The sequence below is a fragment of the Desmodus rotundus genome, chromosome 4 (assembly GCF_022682495.2).
Source record: "Desmodus rotundus isolate HL8 chromosome 4, HLdesRot8A.1, whole genome shotgun sequence".
Lineage (NCBI taxonomy): Eukaryota > Metazoa > Chordata > Mammalia > Chiroptera > Phyllostomidae > Desmodus > Desmodus rotundus.
This window is the reverse complement of record NC_071390.1, coordinates 50,067,220-50,090,428: the sequence shown is the minus strand read 5'-3', so window position 1 is coordinate 50,090,428 and position 23,209 is coordinate 50,067,220. Positions and strand designations below refer to the sequence as shown.

Here is a 23,209-nt window from a genome sequence, read left to right as displayed (position 1 = left end):
AATGTTTCTCTCTCTCCCTTGCCCTCTCTATAAAAATAAAATCTTAAAATTTTTTTTCTTTTAACAAAGAAAAGTAGAAGAGGCACGGAGATCTCAGAGGGCTCTCTGAGGAAGCGGCAGCTGAGCTGGATGACAGGGAGGAGCCAGCCACATGACGTTTGGCGGGAAGAACGCTCGGTATACAAGCATGTCCACTGACGTGGGTTTACTGACGTGGGAACTGCGGGCTCCTGTCAGCTGCAGAGCCCACACTCCGGTCAGCCCTGTTTACAGGGTCCCAGCTAGACAGGAAATGAGGGGAGGACATCTACGGCAGTGGTGACACGCCTGCCTGTGTGGCACTCAGGAAGTTTTACAGGCCGCTGGGCTAAGGGGATTTCAGAGAATGTACAACTGAAAACTGCCAGGGACCTGAGTTCACTAGTCCAACCCCCTCGGTTAACAGACGGGGAAACTGAGGCTTGCAGAGAGGCGGTGATTTGCTGTGGTGAGGCATCTCATCTGTGACAGGACCGGATGGGACGATGACTCCACTATGGAGCTTGCTTACTCTGCTCAGGCCCGTTCGCCTACCCTTCCCCTCCCCAAACACCCTGCCGGTTTTTGCTCTCGGTATAAACAAACTGTGCACTCCGGCCCAGGTACAAGCCTGTGACACACCCAGGGCACTCTCTGAGGGTGGGAGGTCCATAATCTCTCTGAGGGTGGGAGGTCCCTCCTCCCACACCAGGAAGCCCATCAAAGGCCAGACAGAATGGTGCCAGATAAGGCTGTGGAATTTGGAATTTAATGGGATCTGGAATTTCCCTTCTGGGGAAGGCAGGTCCCAGAGCTCTCCACCCGTGATGAACATAAAGCTGACATGTGTGATAGGCTCGGAGGGGGGACGGGTGGCCCAGGTACCCAGGGTCAGAGGCCAAATCTAGCAGGGAGGGCACCGTGGGCAGAGAAGGTGGCTGGCTGTCTCTGGAACATCCCTGCCCAGGAGAGGCAAGCTGAGGTACTCGGTCACTCTGTGGACAGACAACTCAAAGTGGTCACTGGCTTGCCCTTGCTCAGCCCTGATTACTGCCTTTGAATGCAGAGCAGCCAGGAGGCCTAGAGGCCTGGGGCTGTGCTCTGGGGTTAGGAGCTGACCTCCCTGGTCAGTTCCTGGGTCGAGATCAGTTCCTGTTCAGCGAACAGGTGGACACTTACCCTCTCTGACCAATCAGAGCTAAAGTCCTGACTCTTCCTCCAAATCTCTTGTGGAGTTTGCTGGAGGTGAATAAAACCTAGAGGCAAGACAGGGTGCCCTGGAAGGACACTAGAAAAGTCTAAAATGCTTCATCTCTTAATCTTTCTCAGCCACCCAAGAGCAGAGAGGCGCTGGCAGGGTGGAAAATCAGGCAGCCACAAAGCAAGTCCGGAGATGACTTTAGCAGGTCACCCCATTCATAAAAGGGGTGTGAAAACACTACCCCTGATGACCTCCTGGGCTCACTGAGCTTAGATTCACACATGAAGGTGCTTTTTGCACGAAGTGCTCCACACCCATGAGCAACAAGCACCACCCTGACTTTGGGGGGCAGGAAGCCAGAAATGGTGCAGGGCTGATGCTCATGACTGGCTCTCAGCCAAGCGAAGGGGTCCTCGGGCCCCCAGGTGGCCCTTCCTAGGGCCTGCAGGCTGTCCGGCGTTCCTGAGGAGCTCTAAGGACGGCACTCCCTCTCCCCCATCAGCACAATTCCCTGGAAGGAGCATTGGAAAGAGAGTCCAGGGCAGTGTGATGGATCCACCCAAGCACCTGGGGACCTCTATTTAGTCAACTCTTCAGCAGTGATCAGGCCCCCAGGGGCTCGGGCAAGAGCTCTGGTCCAGTGGGCTGGGATGGGGTGGTGGGGAGGATGGCCTGCTTCAGGCTTCCAGGGGCCCCTCTCCCTGGAGAGGCCAGACCCTCAGCTGGCCCTGCCCTTTCCATGTCTGCAAGTTGTACAGGACCCAGGGGTGGGGGGTGGAGGGACTGTGTTAGGGGTGTGATAAAGAACTTATTGATCGGTAAGCGGAATCAGGGCTTGGAACATGACCTTCAAGCAATTAAGCCCTGCGCTGTCTTGCCCAGTCCATCTCCCCCTCCACCCGCCACTCTGTTCAGGCTGAGGCCTAGCTCTGCCCCTTCCCCCAGACCAGTCTGACCTGCAGGGGCAAGAGGCATGCAGACAACCCCTGCAGGGCTCCGAGGTGGCCCTGCAGCTGCTAGCAACCCCCCCGCCCCATGCACCCAAGTGAACATACACCCTCTGGGACCCATGCTTAAAATGGCACAGGCCAGGGAAAAAGAGGCTGACCAATTCTGGCTGTAACAGGCCTGTGGGAAAAACCCAGTTCTGTCCATCAATCGGCCATTGAGACCAGAATCACATTGTTGGGAGATGCTGCATTTTACAAAGCAGCTCCAGGTTCTCCTGTTCTCCCACCATGCAGTTACTCCACAAGTCATCACAGAGCGGCCAGCACTCACTGGGACATCCAGGGAGGCACAGAGCTGGGAAGACCAGGTCCCAGCCCTGGGGAGCGGATGCCAATGGGCTCCTGGGAGGAGCACTGAATCTGGAGTCCAGGGACGAGGATTATTAGTCTCTGATACCAAAACTGGAAGATTAGGGTCCCCGAGCCCCATTTTAGTCCTCTTTAAGGCCTTCCTCGCAGAGTCATTCTAAGGATTACATGAGACATGTGTGCACACGGGCACAGAGAGCCTGAGAGCAGGCCTAGAGTTGGAGGCAGGCCGGGGGTACACACCTGGCCTGCAGGTGGGGTGTACGTCGATGGGACCTTTGTAAGTCAAGGTGACGCAGCCACCTCAGCACCTTGTGCAGCTGTGCAGCTCTGTATAGAATGCAGAGGTGTATGTGTACGTGCGTTTGCAGGAACTGTAAAAGGAGGATCCAAGGCTTATCTGCGGCCCAAGGAGCAAGCTGCAAACCCTGTAGGTAAATAAACGACATCATATCCCACATTACGCAAAGCCCTTTGCACACCACTTCCTCTCTGTGAGGGGAGGGGTGTGGGATTCATTGTCCCCCATTTTACAGAAGAGGAAATCGAGTCCAGGACCACATGGAGCCGGGAGTCACAGTTCAAGCCTCGGTGGGGTGGCACTTACGGGTCCCGCCCCTGTCCATCTTACTTAGGGGCAGCATAGGGAACGTGCCCCCACGGAGGGCTCACTGCCTGCGTCTCTAAGCAGAGCGGGGGACGGGCCTCTGAGGAGGCAGCGGAGGGCATTCAAGAGGCCAAGGACAGACAGTGAGACAAGAGGTCCAGGTCTGGCCTGGTCTCACGCCCGCTTCTTTCTTCCCGACAGGCAGCGTCCTATGGATACTATTTGCTTCTTTTACTTGTCGGTATGTCTTGGGAACCTGTCCGTGTGAGTTCATGGAGACCATCGTCCTTGTCCACAGCCGCTCCCTACTCCAGGGTGTAGCCACACCGTGGTTATTCAACTCTGCTCCCAGGGCGTTCGGGTTGTTTCCCGAGTTTTGCAATTAAAAACAATGCTGCAGTGAGCTACCTGGTGCGTATGTACATTTGGGTTGATAAAGGCGTGTCTTAAGGGAGGATTTCTAGATGTTAAGATGGTTGGGATGGAAAATAAAGCAGTATATAAGCAGTTTCGTTAAGTGCTGCCAAATCACCCACTGTACACAGGATAGTGCCGATCAGCGTCTCCACCAGCAACGTCTGAAAACCCTATTTCCCACAGCCTCTTCTACAGAGTGTGCGGGGGTTTTCCAGGCTCATGAGTGAGAAGCGGTATCTCGGTTGTTTTAATCGGTCTATTTCTAGTTATGAGTGAGTTTTAACATTTTTTCACGTTATACCTTACTTTATGAATTATCTGTTCATGTCTTTTTTCCACCTTTTTATCAAGGTTTTTTAGTCTTTTGGCCCTCAGTATTTTAGAGTGCTTTATAAATTAGGGATATTGGTTCGTTGCTTGTTAACATTTTCCCTCAGTCTGTCAAATGCCTTGTCTTTTGTCTTTAAGGTGCTTTATTGTCAAAAAAAAGATTTTTAAAAATTTTTATGTAAAAACATCACCAATTTTATATTTTATCTCCCTTGGACTTTGAGTCATAGTCAGGCTCCAGGCAGCCTCCTCCAGGCCAACAGCAAAGAGGAATTCCCCCAAGTTCTCGCCCAGCACTTATCGGTGTCACCGTGTACTCTTAGGCCTCCAGTGCGTCTGAGTTCCTGTTTCTGTTCGCTGTGGAGTGCGAAGCAAGTTTTATCTTTTCCGAACGGCTACCCGGTTGTCCCAGCGCCACTCACTACAAAGTCGCCTTTATCCCCGGGCCCGAGAGGCTGCCCTCCACACATGCAGTTAGCTCCGCGTGCACCTGGGTCCGGCTCTGCACTTGCTCTCATCTTTAACCGACTTGTTTCCCCATTCGCACACCGGTTCCACACTGTCCCAATTATAGAGGGGTTATAGTATGTTTTAATATCTGGTCGGGATAGTTTTACGTTTTCTTTACCCATCCTTATGCCTCTAATTGATCTCTCTTGATTCGTCCCACTGGGCAATGCCTCTAGCATGGTGCTGAAGGGCAGAAGAGATGATGGGTCTCCATGCTTTATTACTGATATTAACAGAAATGTCTTTAGTGCTTCCCCATTAAATAAGACACTGGCTTTAGGACTAGGGTGTATCTATTTCATCAAACGATATAAAAAGTATCCCTTAAGTCCTAGCTTCTTGAGTGTTTATGCCATGAGTGGGTGTTGAATTTTGTCCAAGGCTTTTACATCATTTATAGAGATAAACATATGATTTTGTTCACTTAGATTCATTAATATGACATACGATACTAATTTGGCATGCTATTAATATTATATAAGGTAATTTTAATGGATCAATATTAATGGATTAATTTTGAACCGACTTTGAATTCCTAGGATAAAACAGATTTGGTTGTTGTGTATTATTTTCTTTAAAAAAGAAAATGGAATTGGATACCAATGATGACAGTTACTATTTATTGAAGAATTTCTCTGTCCTCTCCGTACATTATTATCTGATTCAATCCTCCAGATAACTATGTGAATCAGGCGTTATTATTACCATTTCACCGATGAGGAAACCGAGACTAACAATGGGGAGGTGGCCTGGCTAACACCACACAGCTAGCAAATAATCTTGCATCTCAGTCATATGTGGGCGCCATTACTTGGCTGTAATTTCTCTATATTAAAATGCGTACTGTTTGATAACATGTTGGATGGGGAATATCTCCGTAGGAACCGGAGTGAGGGTCTACCCCTACTTCCCGGAAGCTGTCTTCCTGAATCCACCCCCCGGAACTCAACAGAAGAATGGTGTGAGGAGCCGGTGAGCTCTGCCGGCGGGTGTGCGGTCAGCAGGCAGTCTGTGGATGCCCCAGAGTCTGCGAGGCAAGGTGGCAAGCAGTCCTCGAGGCCCGCCCAGCCCCGCCCGGCTCGGCCTCACGCCGTCTTGGCATTTATCTCTCAGGCTCCACACAGTGGGAGAACCACTCGGAGAAGGGAGATGGGCCCAGGGCGGTGGTGGGCTGCAAGGGAACAAAGCGCAGAGAAGAAAGGCCTATCCCTCCACTCCCTGCTGGTCCCGCCTGCCCTGTTTTCTAAGAACAGGCAGCCGGCCGAGGGATTATGTAACTTCTGGTGGGCACGGCAGATGGTGTCCCGGCTTGGACACATCAAACCCGGCACCGACACTAACCTTCCTTGACGTGGCACCCCGGCCTCCTCTGCTCTGGAGTGTGGAGCATGGAGAGGGATGGGAAGCGACCCAAACTGTTGTCATCCACCTCAACAGCCATGGCCAGCCAGGCCGTGAAGAGATGCCAGGGCCCACACAGCAGCAGGAGGCTCCAGCCAGGGGAATGGAAGTGTGGGCTCTCCCCTCCCTGCCCCACAGCCAACAGCTCTCTGGACACACTGCACAGTCCCTGGGGTGACAGACCTCACTCTGCCAGCCTCCTTCTGCCTCAGATCGGTGGCCCCTGGGGGCCAGAGAACAGTTAGTTCCCAAAGCACCTCTCTGGGTGTTTTCTCCCTTAGTCCTACCCAGCATTCAACTGCTTTTATTCCTTTCACTGACCGGTAAACCGAGACTCAAAGAGGATGAGTGATTCGCCTGTCACAGAGTTGGCCTTGCAGCTGAAGCTTCCGGACACTCCTAACCCTGCGCTCTTCCCAAATCTACAGGACAACGCAGGCTTCACCCGTCCCTGTGACCCCCGACTGATCACCTAGTCACCGTGGGCCATCCTGGACCTTGAGTTTCAAATGCTCCCCATGTCGAGAAGGAAACACAGGAAAGAAGGAGGGTGTAACCAGCGATCTGTGGACAGCCTTCCTCCCATGGGTCCAGGAAAGGAGACGGACCTTCAGGACCGTGCCCCATCTTGTTCGATGCCTCCTCGGCCTGAGCTCCCCATCGATCAGTCAGGGCCCCACTTTACAGAGAGGACATGCAGGCTCAGGGAACTGCAGCTGGTGACAGCCAGGGCTTAACTCAGTTTTCTAACTCCAGGGTGGCCTCCCTTCATTTGGACAGATGAGGGTACTGATGCTCAGAGAGGGAAAGGAACTATCTCTATGTCACACAGCAGTATTTGTGGCTGGGTTAGGATCCAGGTCTGCCGATCCTCAGCTCAGGGCCCTTCTCGCTGTTGTCTGTCCTGTGAGCGTGTGTCTGCATTAGTGAAGTGTGCCAGCGGGAAAACGTGGGGTCAGATTAAACTGCAGCAGGGATCACTGAGCCCAGCAGCCCCAGCTGTCTCAGACTGCCAGGCAGGAATTCCGGGATCAGCCTGTGGAAGGTGCTCCCGGCAAGGCCCAACAGGCGCCCGGCTGTGAGGGTGGTGGCTGGGCCAGGCACACTGCTGCCTCAGCCCAGGGCGGGGAGGGGGCTAATCTCCCAAGGATGCTCTGTGAATCTTAGCACTGGAGGGCGGGCCAGGGAAAGCCCGGCTCAGCCAGACTCTGCAGCCCAAACTGTTCCCCTGCACCACACTCAGCTTCTGCTGAGAGCTGGTGGCAGCTGCTCTGGGGGGCTGAGGCCTGTGGTCAGATCCTGCCTGTGAGCCTTCAGGTATATCCTTCTCAGGCCCCACCAGCTGCTAGGCATCAAGGTCAGTGTCCATACAACAGGCATTTTCTTGAGCCAGAGAAGGCAAGGTGGAGGGAAATGATCTGCGGGCTTGGGAATACAAGTAGGGAACGCGGTAAGAGGGCCTGGACCAGCTGTGCCATGCGAAGGCCTCCTTGCAGGCAAACACATAGCTTACCAGCCCAGCACGTGTCTGCCAGTCTGCTTTGTCTACACAAAGGGGCCAAGGTCACTTGACTATAGTATTTGATGAATTCTTTGTGGCTCCACTGGATTTAGTGAATAAACTCTTTCCTACCTAGGGGCTCTGACCACCGAAGGCTTAGTTGTGACTTCTGTCATGCCTGGTATATAGTAAGTGCTTGAAGACAAAAAGCAGGAGAGAATGAAGGAAGAGGGAAGGCAAAGAGGAAGGGAGGCTGTAGGCAAAGCAGTGGGAATCTTCTAATTCTTGGGTTATTCATTCGCGGTTGCAAGTACAGCACATTAGGGACTGAATCACAGCAACCTCTTGGGGGAATGAGGTCTGACCATGACAGCTCCTCATTCACCCCTTCTACAATATTTACAGAGCCCTTCTCTGGGCTGGGGACTGCGCTGGGCACCAGCCACATGCGGGTGAGCAAAATCAGACAAATCTGACCCAGTCTCCCTAGTGTCACAGCTGCTCTCCCGTCTCTAGCTGTTTTCCACCCCATCCTGCTTCCAGCCACTCACCCTGCCTTCCATCCCCAGGGCCCTGGCTCCTTGACACGGAAAGGGAAGGGTGAAAGGCCGCCCCGAAGACAGAACTGCCCTAAGCCCCCCAAGTCACTGATCGTGCTCTCTCTGAGTCTCACTCTGCCCTGCTGTGTCAGAGAACAACCAGGAGGGTTGGGGGAAGGTACCGGAACAACTTTCCTGATTTCCTGACTCAACTTCTTGTAAGCGCTGCATCTTCCCTGGGTGCTCAAGCCCCAGGCTAGGCAGGCAGGCACCTCTTATCACATTACAGAGATGCCTTCCTTCAGCTCTGTCTCCTGGCCAGTAATGCCTCCAGACACCCTCGGGGCCTCTGGGGGTTGCAGGCTCCTACGTGATCTCAGCAGCAGGCGTTCCTCCCAGACCTTGGGGATGCATCCTGATACCCACCAGGCCCACGTGGGCACCAGGGACCAGAAAAGGCAGTCTCCCTCTTCCTGCCCCTCTCCGTGGCTCTCCACTCAACCTGGAAGCTGCCACTTGGGACTCTGTCCCCTTGGTCTCCTGCCCAGAGATATACAGCGAGAGAAGCAGGACCCAGCCCAGCCCAGGGGTGGGCCAGATCGAAAGCGGGGGAGAGGCAGGCAGGAGGGAGGGCAATGGAAATCGATGGAAGCTACTCCATATGCTGTCTCATATCATGTCGCCGTCCCGTGAAGGCAGCGGGGTTATCCCCGCCTCACAGGTGGAGACACTGAGTTTCAGAGAGGTTGTGCCTCCTAGCCCAGGCGCTCAGTAAGGGCCAAACCCTTTTCATTCCGAAGCCTTGGCTTTCCACTGTACTAACAAGGAATCCCTGGCTCCAGAAGTCTTGTTTTACCAGATGATCAGATATGAGTCAGTGGCTGAATTTGGAATTCATTTCCTTGGGGGGATGTGCCAGGACTTTCCATCCAGTATCTTCACATACACACCCCCTGCCAGGAACACCCTCCCCGTTTACCCAAACTCCTTCAAAAGCCAAGTGTCACCCTTCTCTCCTCCAGGAAGCTTTCCCTGACCAGCAACCCAGGCCCCCAGGAGCTTTCTCTCAAGAGCTTAAACATTTCCTGTCGCATCACCCAGTAGTTGGCACGAACAACGACGATGATGATGATGACAGTGAATGTTACTGAGCAGTTTAGAATGTGCAAAGCACATGTGTGCATGATCTCACTCACCCACACAACAAGCTGATGAGACTGGTGCACTACTACTTTCGTTTTACAAATAAAGAAACTAAAGCTCAGAGAAGGTAGGCAACTTGCTCTAGGACACACAGGCAGATAGCGGCAGTCAAGAGAGGAGCCCGAGCACCCTACTGCACAGCCTTCCCTCTGAGCCCCACGCCCAGTCCCTCCCCGGACGTTCACATTTTGGCCTGTCCTTGAACGGGCTCCTCTCTGTCGAACCATCACAAACTCCTCTTGCATCCCAGCATCGCAGGCCTGGCACATGGCTCATGCTTCAAGAAGCAACACAAAGCCTATCAATTCAAGGGTCAGGCCTGTGGTTTGCTCCACTCTGACCCCAGAGCCCAATACTTACTCAGAGTTGTAGGGCTGGGCTGGTGTTCTGATACCCCACGTGCCGACAAGGCTGCTCATTCCCCGCCCCCGAGTTCAGCCACCCTCACCCCTGAGAAATGAAACACTAAATGCTATGGCCAGGTCTGGGCAACCTGTTCCTGCCACAGCCTCCTCCAAGGGCCCCCCTGGTGAGGGCGGCAGGGTGGAGGGAGTAAGTGCCTGTTCTCTCACGTGTCCAGACTCATTCTGCTGGTGGGTTCCTTCTCTGCCTCCTGGGCCTTGCTTGGCATCTGGGGCTCTCTGAGGCAGGAGATGCTTATGGAGCAGGAAAAGGGGACCGAGGTCCAGGAGGGTGATTTATGGCTTCAGAGAAAGAGAGAGAGACACACCCAGGGCTGCATAATGCTCACAAGGGCATTCCAGTCAATATATTGACTTTCTGGAGGGGCCTCTGTAAACAAAAGTGGTTCTGAGCCTTAGCTACCTCTCTCTCTTGCTGGCTACTGGGGCCTCTTCAGATAAAATCAGACCAAAAATCCCAAAATACCCCAAACACCTATAGCTCTTGAGGGTTATCCTTCCACCTTTCCCCTACCCCAAACACAAAGGTGGGGAGACCAACCAGAACCCACAGAGGTAAAGGCACTTGCCCAAGGTCACACAGCAGAAGAAAGGTTAAGAAACAGTTTCAGAATTCCCAGGTCTGGAGCTGCGGGGCCTCCAGGCCCTGAGCCTTCCTGCTTTCTCCCCCCACTCAGCTCCCCCGGAGGAAGATGTCTCAGGTGCCACAGGGCTCTTCTGGGAGGCTGTGTCTCAGGGCCCCCTGAGTACTCACTGTGTGCAGGTACCATGCTAAGTGCTTTACCGTACCTCAGGTCATGTGATGCTCCACACAACCCCATCTATGAGGGCGATATTATTATCCTCATTCACAGATGAGGAAACTGAGCTTGGTTAGTGAGCTGCCCAAGGCCACAGAGTTAGTGAGCGGCAATGCTGGGAGGCTATGCTAACCTCCTCCAAATTCCAGTTGGCTAAGCCAGGTCTTCTCTGCGCACGAAGCTGAGGCCCTGGGGAGAGGCTTTTGTGAGGAGGGGTGTGTAGAGGGGCCAGGGGCCCTAGAGGCGGTATGACAGTGAGCCTTCTCTTTCTTACTGGTCAAAGAAAGTGGCGGGGCTGTGGATTCCGTCCTTTCCTTCTCACCCACTCTGCGCCTCCGGTGGCAGCATGGCAGAAGGCAGAGAGGCCTGCCTCCCCGTGCCCTCACCTCCAGCATAATCCCTTTCAAGGCCTTGCCCCAGGTCCCGGCCCGAAGTCAGAAGTAGCTGAGGCAGGTCCCCAAGGAGTACCCCTTCAGTTGAGCCTGCAAGGCCCAGGGGTGGAAACATGGCCCGGGGCTAGCCCACCATGGGTTGGGGCCCGCCCAAGATGGTGGCCAAGCACATGCTGATCAGTCTCTGGAGTTCGGGGGAGGTTGGAGGGCAAGCGCTCCTGTCCCGGCACCCCGGCTAGCGAGCCCTCAGCCCATCCTCTCTTCAGGATGCACTCTTAGCAAAGGAGACAGGCAAGATCTGGCTCACATCACCCCTCCAGGAAGCCAAGGCTTAGCAGGTTCAATCTTTGCTGTGCTCTCCCCTGCACATTCTGGTGCCTTCACTTGGCATCCTAGACTCTCTGAATGTCACTTGCCATTTCTGGACCAGGCATCAGTATCCTGCACCGAAAGGGACCTCCTTGAGGGCCGGGGCCAAAGGTGCTCTGGCTCTGACCCAGGACGTTGGTCAGCTTCCCAAGCGGGCACCTGTCCCCCGTGGGGCTCCTACAAGGACCAAGTGCGGTCCCTCCCACGAGGGGGTTTGATGAGCTGTCGAGCAGTCTGCACATCGGCGGGCTGTCGTTTCCTGTAGGCCTTTCTGCTCTGCAACGGCACACCTTATCCTAGAGTCAAGGGTGGCAGAAGTCGGAAAACAGGGGAACCCTTTGTGACCGAGGAGGGAGGGAAGACAGTGGAGTCCTGTGTGTCTGTGTGTGCACGTGTCCTCTTCATTGCTTCCACAGAGTCCCAGCCCAGCCATGCCTCCTGCCTGGGTTGCTCTTTGTGAGGGATGCCACTCATTCAAGTTCAGCCTGACTCTTCTCCAGCAAATTCTAGGGGACCACACTCGTCTTGGAGGCTGAATGAAGCGAGCCCTGCCAACGCGCTGGGGTAGGCTGCGAGCTGCCGGCAGCAGACCCCAGGGCTCAGATCCCGGGCCTCCTGGGGGCAGTTAGTTGCCCAAGCTCCCAGGCTGGTTTTAGGACGGATCTATGGCCAACCTTCCTCCCTGTGGAGCCGGAGAGCACACGCTCAGGCAGGCCTATCCCATCTGCCCTCCATAGGAAAGCTGGCCTCTACCCTTCCAATTCTAGAACCTGGCATTGGGACCAAATCCTGTTCGCAGTCCACAGTGTAGGACAAATGAGGTCTCATTGGTGGAGAAGGGGCAAAGGGCCTGGGTCCCATCTCCAACAGGCATCCCCCAAAACAGACAACAATGGATGGAGCTGTCCCCGCCTGGGTCACTCACTGTCCTCACTATACAAACCTGTTTCTATTAATATACCAACACCGCAGCTGTACTCATGTGCGCATCACACACACTCCACACACCGAAAAACATACACACAGCCATCTACATCACACACCCTGTGCACAAAAGGCATAATCTCAGCACACACTTCCATTCTGCCCGCACACAGCACCTCCACACACACTGAGTGCCCCAGCACAACACTACACCCTCACCTCCCACTGCACACTCCCACCTCCACCCACCTCCTTAATATGTATTCTCACCTTCCCCACACATACTCCTTAATACACTCTCACACCCACAGCCCACCTTCCCAGAGAAACGAGCGGAGCTGCGACGGGGAAGTTGTGAGGCGCTGGGGGCAGCCTGTGCTGGGAGGTGAGAAGGAGGGCGGCTCAGTGCTCCTACTCCTTTGGCAGTGGTGTGAGACCTCCCCCAGCTCCAGCTGAAAATTTTAGCTCAGCAGGAGAGGGGGGAAAGGAGGATGAGGGGGGCGAGGGGGCACAGGAGAGGAAGGAAAGGAGGTGGTACCAAGGTGGTAGAGCAGAAGCGGCAGCAGTGAATGAGCTATGGAGATGCTAATCAGGCTGCTCGGTCCAAGAGGGTAAATTCTGGAACTCCCGGCAACCCAGTGCTTTTGGCAGAAGGAAGAGAAACAAAAGGGGTAGGGGGGAGTGTGGGGGGCAGTGGGGAGGTGGCTGATTTATGCCTGCACTTCAGCAAACCGGTTTCCGCAGCCATTAGCATCTCGGAGGCTGAGGATCAGAGATAGAGGGGCGCAGCTGGGGACCTGTGGATTTACCTCACTGGAGCTGGTGTGCCCTGCGGGGGTGGGGGCGTGCAGGGGCTGTAGTGGCACCGGAAAGGAGTTCGAATCCAATGCTCTACCCTCCCCCCCCCCCCCCCCCCCCCCGTAAGGGGCCAGGCCAGCTACATAATGCCAGACTTCTCCCAAAAAGGCAAGGGGGACTCACCTGGCTCCCTCCAGCTCAGGCTCACCCAAATCCAAAATGCGCCTATCAGGGAGAAATTCCTGGGGCTGGGCGGCACGGTTGGGGGGGGGGAGGTGGGCACCTGGCAGAGCGCAGGCCCCAAGGCGGAAGGAGGTGGACCCCAGCTCCAAACTCAAAAGCATGGAGTGCAGATTCCCTCCAGCTTCCAGAAACTGCCCTTCCTTGTATTATTCTAATTACGTAATTTTAAATTTTCCCTTTAAAAAAATCCCAAATAACAGAAAAAAGCACAGAATGCACTTGTTTGGTTTCATTTTGCCTTCACAGCTTTAACGACTGTGAAAAAAAGGGTGAGGAAGAGGAGGAGGAGACCAGCTTGGGCCTCCACTGCTCTGCTGGCTTCTTCCTCTCCCCCCCACCCCCGCCCCCAGGCCAGCGCCAGCCAGCCTAGGCAGTTCTCCTTACTCCCCAGCCCCGGCCACAGTGGGCAAGGGCCAAGGCCCAGCCTATGAGCTGCCTTCTCCTCCCTTTCCTACAGGCCCTGGCAGCCCCAACCCCAGTGCTGAGGTTGAAAAGACCACGTTTAGCCAGCAGGTCCTGGGGGAGGTTCCAGGACAGGTCATTCAGAATCGCCAACCTTGCTCTTTAAGCAGTGGGAAGGAAAGGGGATGGGCGGAGGTGACCTCATCTTAGGCCTAACTGCCAGGAACAAGTTCAAAGTACCTTCAATCCTGCAGAAACTCAACAAAATGGGGTGCAGAGGGAGATGGGCCCAAGGGAGCTTGGTTTGTGATTTAGTTTATCAATACCTGGGGCAGGTTGGGGCAGTTGCTGAGAAGACAGGTGCTGGGGGACCAGGATGAAGCCATCTTTGGGCACTAGCCTCAGCTCAGGGCCTCACCTCTGACCTCGCCCTGCCCTGTTCCGCCGCTCCAGGGTCCACGCTCCCACCTCTCCCTCTTTCCCACACCCTGCTGCACGTCTAACACAGCTAACCAGCCCTCTCTCAGGTGGTAACTGAATTTCAGAATCTCGGTCCCAGCCCCCGATGTCCCGTCTGCTGCCCGGGTGGAATGAAGGAGCCGGAAGGACAAGACTGAGGTTTGTGAGGACTGAGTTCCAATGCCAGCCCTGTCCCCGAGCCCCAGTGTAGCCCTGGGCAAGTCAGGGCCTGTCCCAAAGCTTTGGTAGCTCAGTAAGTGGGATGGAAAAAGGGGAATTGTTTTGTCTTACAGAATTCCCAGTTTGGGGGTGGGAACGGAAGAGAGGAGAGATCACATCAGAAATTCCTCCCCTGTAGTGGAACTTTCACTTTAATGAGAAACCCATTAAGGCACTTTTTAAAAATGGAATGTTTGGGATGACATTGCTTAATAAAATTATGTTGGTTAAAGTTGTACAATCCTATAATACATCATCTGTGTATTGTATTGTATGTTCACCACCCCAAGTCAGGCCACCTGCCGTCACCATTTATGCCCCCTCTACCCTTCCCATCCCCCCAGCCCCCCCATTTCCCTCTGGTAATGACCCAACTATTGTCTGTCTGTGGGGCTTTTGTGGGGGGTTTTTCCTTAATCCCTTCACCTTTTCACTCAGCTCCCCCCCTCCCCGTACCCCCTTCCCCTCTGACAGCTATGAGTCTGTCTCTATTTTGTCAGGTAACTTTGTTCATTAGATTCCACAAATAAGTGAAATCATATGGTATTTGTCTTTCTCTGACCAGCTTATTTCCATTAATACACTCGTGATTATCCATTTGTTTAAGTGAGATGGGTGTCTGGTACACTGCAGAGGGAGCCAGAGCCGACCATGACCATCTCCCTCTCTCTCTCTCTCTCTCTCTCTCTCTCTCTCTCTCTCTCTCTCTCACACACACACACACACACACACACACACACCCCACACGCACGGGCACGCACACCAGCGACACTAGGAAAACTCCGATTTTAATTGCACCTTAAAAAGAAGTGTTATCATGGCACCTCAGTTCCTTCTTAGCCACCCCAGCCGGAGGCCAAGGAAAGGCTCATTAAAAGCTCCAGGAAAGGCTGAGGGGCCGGGTGGGAGGAGACTCCCGAGCCAACCCAGCTTTGAAGTGGCCTCTCCTGGTCAGTCACTTGCTGACATGTCTTTCTAAGGGTCTGCGGTTCTATGGTTCCCGGTTTGATTTCTGCACCATCAAACTTCATGCCTTAAAAAACATTCTCACATTCACTGGGGGTGGGGTGAGAGGAAGGAGGTGCCCGCCACTTGAGAGGAGGGGGACACCACCAAGATAAAGCGCCCTCTGTGGGGACAGCCTTCTCTGCCTCAGCTCGATCTCAGGCTCACCGTAGAGAATTGGGCGGGGCCACGAGGAAGGGTCCAGTGTGGTCTGAATCAGCGTGGCCTTTGGCCAGGAGCCCGGCGTACAAGTCTGATCTGGATGTGCGGGCAAGTGAAGACAAGATGGTAAAGAAAGCCAACACTCTGGCCTTGGTTTTCCTCATCCGTGAATGGGGCTCACGAGGGACTCACTGGGAAGACCCAAAGAACATTTTGAAAGAGGCTCTGTGCCTGCGGCATTAGGGTTGTGGGGGAGGAAGGGACACATTCTCCCTCCTGAAGTCAGGATTCGAAGGGCCACACATTCTGAGCAAACGGAAGGCTGCAGGCCAACCCCAGCAGTTGGCCCCTCTCCAGGCTGGTGGGCAGGCAGCCCCTGCCGTGCTAAGTAATGAGCACAATTCCAACACCGGTTCTGCTTGCTAGTGAGAAATCAAAGCCCAGTATTAGAGACCATTCTGACTGGGCACCATTCATACCCAAATCCATCAAAGCCCTGGGCTTGGGGTTCCTTCTGGGGAAGGTGGGGGCTGGATGCTTTGTTAAGTGGGAAAGGCAGTCCACCCCCAGCTTCCCCAGCTGAGAGTACTCTGCAGCTCCAGAGAACTCTAGGCCAACCAGTCTTTCTCCTGCCTCCCCGAACTTGCTACCCCCAGTAACCTCAGTATTTATTCCTGCTCCCATTGCCCTGCTGCTACAAAATCAGCTTCCCAAGACCCAACCCTGCCCGTGTGCCATTTACGGAAACTTCACCCTACCCTTCAATCACTCCCCTCAAACACCCTCAAACCAGAAACCAACAACACAGCCCAGCACCTCCCACATCCAACTGTACTCTTTGTAACAAGGTTGGTCATTCAGCAGCCTGCCCCTCACCCCCGTCATTACCTCCCAACTTCAAAACACTGCTTTAAATACCAGAGTCTGCCCAAATCATAATTAACTTGGATCAAATGATTATGTCGTAACTTTACAACACAGGGCTGGAAAAAAAAGTGTGTGTGGGGGGGTGCTAAAACCAAGCCCATACTCCTGGGCCGTGGGAATCATTAATTCCAAAGCGAGGGCTCTCTGAACCGCTGTTTATTGGGTGGGGTGGGGGTGGCGGATGTTAACATCCCAGCGGAAGGTGGAGGAGGGAGGCTTTCGTCATCTCGTCCACTTTCTGCACCAGTTTTCCTGTCCCATACTCAGCCTCAAATCAGAGGACTCCGTACAGGAAGCCCCCGCCCCAGGAGCCGGAGCGCCCCGCGGCCGCGGCCAGCCCACCTGCTTGGGTTCCAACACCAGAGTGGTCGGCTCCCGCGCACTCGCGGGCTCCGGGAGAAGACGCAGACCAGTCAGCGACGCTGGGCCCAGCTACAGACGAGCGAGACGTGCACCCATCCATGGCTGGGGGGGGGGTGCTGGTGCTGGGGTTGGGGTGAGGATAGGGATTTTTATTTTAGGAGCCCACCAACCCCCTTAAGACATCTTGATGAGTCCAGAGTAGGAGCTGTACCGAGGCGAGCGCACCTTGCCTGCTCTGCCGGCGGAGAGAATGTCAATGACCCATTAAAAAAAAAAAAAGGCAGAATCATTACGTACTCACCCCCGCGCCGATACACACACAACCCCCAGAAAAGAAAAAAAAAAAATCCTTCCAGACCTGTGGGTCGCCCGATCCCCGGGAAAGATGTACGTGCAGAATTCAGCCCTATCCCCTCCAATAGCCAAAGCCCTTCAATCCGCCGCCACGGCTAGCGGAGCGGATCAGCGCTTCCCGTGCTCCGCCGGTCCACTCCCTCCCTCTCGCCTGGGCAAGCCGGGACCCGGGCTAGGAAGTTGCCGGCGAAACGCGAGCGAGCGTACACCTGGCCGAGGCAGCAGTTTTTCTGAGGCGGCGCCGCCTGCCGCGCGAGGAGCCGGGGGTCCCCTGGAGGCGGATCCTCCCGGCTGCGCAGACCCCGACTTGGGACACCGTTCCAAGTAAAAGAAGCGATCCCTTCCAGGTGCTAGCAGGCGGCTTCGGGCTTACTTTGAACCATGGCTTGGGCCAGCTCCTCACCCTCTACCCAACGAGGTGGCTGGGTGGGGCAGAAAAATATACCTTCTAACTTGGGGGCCCTAGCCGCTTCCACTGCGCGAACCTCCGCCGCGACCGACCACCTCAACTTCGGCCCAGAGTGAGGGGCGAGGGTCCCCTCATCCCCTGCTCCCACGCCCGATCGCTCCTTACCTGCTTGGCTCAGCCTCGGGTCCCAGCAGAGGAGTAGCGCCAGCAGCAGCGCGCCCCGCGCTCCGCTCTGGGCCCACATACTCCCGTGGCCCGGCTCGGGCGCCTCTACCCCGGGGCTCTCTCCCTGGCCCCAGCCTCGCCGCCGCCGTCTCCTCCGCCGCCGCCGCCTCCACGCCGTCCTCCCCGGCGCCCGGCCGCGCCAGCCCGTGCCCTCCGTTGGGGCAGCGGCAGCCACGCTGCACAGAGGGCCGCCTGGCGCTCGCAGCGCGCCGGGTGCTGGGCGCCCGCTCTGGAGCCAGGCTCCGACGCGCCCCTCTCTGCGCTCCTCTGGCTGCTCGCGGGATCCGAGCGCTCTCCGAGCTCCCACCCTCTGGCTCCGAAGTTGGGCGACCGAAGGTGAGTGCGCTCAGCCGCGCTCGCAGCTGCCGACGCCGCGCCGTCCGAGCCCCCGTGTGGTGCGCGCCTCTCTGCGCCCAGCCGCAGCCCGCGGCTCCGGCGCCCTCACCGGTCCCCGCCGCCTGCCACAATGCCGAGCGCTGCGGCTCGCGAGTCCTAGTAAGTCTGCGAGGCCCGGGGTACCGCGCCGCGGGGCGGAGCCTGGGCGTGAGTGGGCGGAGCCTGAGGGGGGCCTTGAAGGGGGGAACCGACGGTCGCTTGGGCGCGGCCTCGGCAGTACTGGGGGGCCTTTGGGGGGGACCTCGCGAAACGCTTCGCCCAGGGTGTTGGAAAACCTGGCGGCTGGATTGTAGCTGGAAGCGGAATCTGCATAATTTTGTTTTCCAAAAATTAAAGAAATGTACCTCCGTGCTCTCAGCTTTGTTCTATGAACTCAGGACTTTTGCTTTTAGTTCCCCGGAGAGTGTTAAGCTCTATGCCTTCCACATGCGGGGGTCTTTCCAGAAAGGCTCCATAAACGAGACAATCTCTAACACTCATGGCCTGGTTAAGCTGGGGTTTACAGCTATGTGAACCTGGACGCAGACCTGTATTATCCTGGTTGGCCCGACTTGTCCACATGACCTTGGGCAGAACTGGTTACCAGACCTCTCTGGACCTTTCGCAGCCCTCGGGTCCTAGGATGTTACAAACCCAGCCCCAAGGGACAGTGGGACAGAGGGGGCAGGCAGCCATTTTTGGCTCCGTGCACACTTGGGCTCTGTCCCTTACCTGCTGTGTGACCCTGAACAAATTACTTAGCCATTTTGATACTCCTTTTGTCACTGTCTGTAAAAGGGAGGGTAATGACAACAGCTATTTTCCTAAGGGGACGTGGAATGGAATGAAAAAAAATATGTTTGAAAACTGCAGCACAAATGTCAGTAATCTCTCTCCAAGCTCCCCCCTCCCAGGTAGTCTGATTCCTGGGGGAAAGTTCTGGCCACCTAGGGGCAGGCTAAGGGACTCCTGGGGCTAGGTGGACTTTGGGGATGAGTGTCTTGGGACTGAAACCCAGGGACATCAGAAAGGGTGGATCAGCAGAGACCTTCTGGGTGCCAGGCATGGGGTTAGGTACTTTATATGCGTTACGTCAGTGAAGCCGAACAACTCCCTGAGATAAGTACCATTTGTACCCCCATTTTACAGATGAAGGACCTGAAGCACAGAGATGTAAAGTTGACTGCCCAAGAACACACAGCTTTGAGTGCATGAGTAAGTGAGTGAGTGAGTGAGTGAGTGAAAGGACAGGAGAGATGGGATTGGGGAACAAAAAACCCTCTGAGCCGGGGAGCCCCCACTGCCGTGCCTACTCTGGGGCTGGACTGAGCTGTGAGAGGGGCTGGCAGCCAGTAGGACCGCCTCTTCCACCACACCCTGATCTGTTCACTGCTTGGGATTTTTCCAGAGCGGGGTCTGGAATCATTACTCAAGTACAGATACGGTGGGCCGCTTCAGGAAGGGGTGAAGGAAATTAGAGAGGGGTCCTGCCAGGCCCAGGAGCCAGTAGACGGTGTGCTGGAATAGGGCAGAGTGTCCGCAAGGGTGCTTCCTCGGTTGGAGGAGAGAAGATTCAGGGGCAGACCTGTAGGCTGGAAGAGAGCTTTGTGGGTGCAGAGAAGCAACAAGGGCTTGCCCCAGCTGTTTCCTCAAAGAGAGATAAAGGCAGGACTTACCTGTTCTCCCCTTCATAACACTGCCTTGCAGGTTGGGGTCTGGAGCATTCGGGGCAGTGTCTATGTAATCAGTTCACCTCCCCAGCCGTCTCCAACTGGCATCCAGGGTCAGGAGGGTGGAGATGGGTAGAGTGGGACTCCTTGGGGAAGAACTCCGGCCAACTGAGAAAAGTCCCTATGGACAAAGGTAGGTAGGTTATTTTTAGCTTGGCCCAGGACACCTCAGGCAAGGGCAGTGGATGAGAGAGTCAATAGCTTATCGTGCCCAGCCAGCTCCACCTATCCACAAAGCTGCAATCACCTATACACACACCGCCCCATCCCCCAGTCACAGTTACAGGGCATAACTGGCTGTACACACCTACAAAGGTACACACAAGTAAATATGCAACAAAGACACGCAGGAGAAGAACGACTCTCCCAGAAACATCAGTGTACAAACAGGTACCCAACTGCAGAGACAACCACATACCTAAAACACAGGATTCAAAAAAGCACACACTCCCCCCTATCAGAGACACAAACACAGGCACAGGCACACACATCCAAAAGCACTAATACACACTAAGGCAGAAGACACTAAAGATAAACAGGTATTTAGATGCTTAACGATCACCAGGGAACGCATACAGGGGCATAGGTGCCAAGATTCACCTTCCAGACCTGTGAGACTGGCTCTTCCTTGCAAGAGGCTGATGGCTCCCTTGTCCACCGTGCTGCCTCCCAGATGCGCTGGCTGAGACTCTAGGACTCGGGTTTGTTATCCCCATTGATTGCTCTGTGTGTGTGTGTTATATTCCTCCTAGATTGTTCGAGTGTGAGTAGGATATTAATGTCTGTTGATGTTTTACCTTGAGTGAACCTGCATTCAATAAAAGCTGAGTGAATTGCATAGTAACCTGGTGTGGCTCTTGTCTATTTCGTGATGCCGGGTTGCTCAGTAGGCAGCTAGCTGTGCAGTCGCCTGGCTGACTTATAGGAAAGACTGTATCACTAAACATAACACTCGCGACAGTCAGGCGGTAATTGCACCTGGCAGATCTCTGGTCCCAGTGTCAGGTTTCATGACTTTATTTAATTTCTGGCTGGAGAAATGGGAGATGGTGGAGGGGTAGGGAGGGCAAGTAAAAGGAGAGTGGTCATTTCCCCCTCTCCTGTGGGTCCCGGCCCCACTTCCCTCCCTAGCCTAAACACTCTTTCAATTCTTGAAATATGCCCATGGGAGGTTCTGGACCCCATCTTCCCCCAGAACTCCAGCATCATCAGGGTCGGGCACTAACCACACTGCGGATGCCTCCAACACTCTCCTGCATCCCTCCCGTGCTGTTCAACTGTCTAGGAGAATGCCCCTTCCCCAGCCACTGCAGCTAAGCAAACCACTGAAGATGGGATTGCTCCGCAGCCTGGGCATCTCCTGGGTCCAGCGAGAGGACTTCAGAGGGAGTCAGTTTGCCCCTGAGCCCACACCTTTCCCTGGGATGGGTGAAGAATAACAAGGCCCAACTCTGGGGGGACACACTGGAGTAGCTGGATTAAGACTTATTCTAGGATGTTCCTAAGCCCAAAGCCATCAGACTCACAGCAAAGGGGTCCTGCTGTGAGTTAAGCAAGAAGATGATGCAGTAAGCTGCTCAGATGCAGAGGTACCTCCCTTTCTTGTTCACCGTTATACAAGCAGCACCTAAGACAGTGTGTTACAGGCACACATTAATATTGGTTGTGGATACATCAATGGTGCTAGAAGGGAGAAGTTACTGGTCAAAGGGCCCACGGCCTTGCCAAGAGGCCCTAGAAAGAGCCTCCCACCTCCCCTCCATTTCCCGGGCAGCTGGGGGTCCTGAAGCTGGAGGGAGGGCAGTTTGGGGGCAATATACTGCTCTGAAATCAGTCACGTTTTTTACAAACTGGACAGTGACTGCATTTTCTCTTTCCAGCCAGCGCCAAGCCATGGGCATCTCTAGGGACAACTGGTGCAAGTGCCACAAGACCAGGGGCAAGAGAAAGCCCTGCCACAGGAAGGGAAACTGGGAACTGGGACACCCTGCTGCCAACTAAGACTGGCCCCCACTGCATACACACCCTCCGTGTGTGGGGAGGCAGCAGGAAGTACCGAGCCTTGAGGCTGGATGAGGACAACTTCTCCTGGGGTTTGGGGTGCTGCACGTGCAGAACAGGGATTACTGATGGTGTCTACTTGCCCAGCAATGGACTGGTCCGAACCAAGACCCTGGTAAGGAGCTGCATGGTGCTCACTGACAGCACACCGCACCCACAGCGGTTCAAGTCCCGAGTCCCACTATGCGCTGCCCCTGGGCTGCAAGAGAGAGGCCAAGCTGACTCTTGAGGAGGAAGAGATTTTAAACAAAAAATGATCAAACAAAATTCAGAAGAAATATAATGAAAGGAAAAAGAATGCCACAATCAGCCGTCTTCTGGAGGAGCAGTCCCAGCAGGGCAAGCTTCTTGTGTGCACGGCTTCAAGGCCAGGCCGTTGTGGCCACACAGATGGCTGTGCGTTAGGGGGCGAGGGGCTGCAGCTCTAGCTGAGGAAAACCAAGGCCTGGAAAGGCAAATAAATCCTCCCCCCTCCTTTCTTAAAAGCTCATGTAAAAACAACAACAAGAAGAAGCAAAAAATCTCATGTAATAAAGGTGTTTATTGTCAGAAGAAAGAAAGAAAGAAAGAAAAGAAGGAAAGAAAGAGAAAGGAAGAAAGACAGTCACAGAGCCAATTTTGACCCTGGGTGGGGACTGCAAATACTTCCACCGGCTCCCTCATTTCTCCTGAAACAGAAGAGTGTGTTGGAGCCAGAGTTCTCCGATCCAGAGCTGATGGGCTACTAGACCCCGGCTGCCCTTACCTGCTGGGAGAGCTTGGGCTGGCTGCTGAGCCTTTCTAAGCACCAGTTTCCTCAGTTGTAAAATGGGGACAATAACTAGCTCACAGGATTAAAAAGAATATACAGGAATCCCCTACTTTGTCTGAATACAAACTACTAAGGAAGATTTAAAGGCAGCGGTAGGGGTCCCGGCAGGCTGGGCTGGCGGCTTTGGGTGGTTGGTGCCTCCCTCTGCGGCCGGTACCCTTGTGCTCACTGGTGCCACTAGGCGGCGCGCTGCACCTCACACCTCCTTCGTGGCGGCTTCAACCTCCATCCTGAGGCGGTGGGTCCGGAAGGAAGAAGAGTGCCTCCCCTCCCGCTAGTTTCCACTTGGGGGCCCCCTGGAGTGGGTCTCAGCCCCCAGATTGTCATGCGGAGGAACCTCTCAGGCGACTGGGTTTGCAGAATCTTGGGTGGGAAGGTTTGGGGATGAGTTCACAATCCTCTCCCCAACCCCCGACGCCTGCCCCCAACCTGTCCAGTTCAGAGAGGACTCCAAAAGTCTGGATCCTGGGGAAGGACGTACGTCAGGTTGAAGTCCTCGATGCTCTACCACCTTTTTGTAATAATATTATTATAGCTAATGTTGAGCGCTGTGTGTGTGCCCTGTGCTTTCCTGGTCCTTTACGTGCTGACAACAACCTTATAAAATAAGTAAGCACTGTTATTACTCCTATTTACCAGATGAGGGGATTGAGGCAAAGAGGGAGCTTGCCCGAGGTCACATGCAGCTAGTAAATGGTACGGTGGAGACTCAG

The 23,209-nt window shown here is 54.7% G+C and overlaps 1 protein-coding gene and 1 pseudogene across 5 annotated transcripts in view; one reads left to right on the top strand and one right to left on the bottom strand.

Moving 5' to 3' along the window:
• UNC5B (unc-5 netrin receptor B) overlaps positions 1 to 18,020 on the bottom strand; it is an 85,141-nt gene extending 67,121 nt beyond the window's left edge. For 3 of the 5 annotated variants that reach the window (XR_006655542.3, XR_008426704.2, XM_024561309.3), the window contains exon 1: positions 17,460 to 18,020. Coding sequence is in view for 2 of the 5 variants with exons in the window: in XM_024561309.3 (XP_024417077.2) it covers positions 17,460 to 17,538 (79 nt within the window). In the remaining 3 variants the exon portion in view is untranslated. The remainder of the gene's footprint in view (positions 1 to 17,459) is intronic. The other 2 variants (XR_006655541.2, XM_024561310.3) reach the window with 1 other exon arrangement.
• Positions 18,021 to 21,517: 3,497 nt separating this feature from the next.
• Positions 21,518 to 22,146, top strand: LOC112305582 (small ribosomal subunit protein eS8 pseudogene; annotated as a pseudogene).
• Positions 22,147 to 23,209: the final 1,063 nt, after the last annotated feature.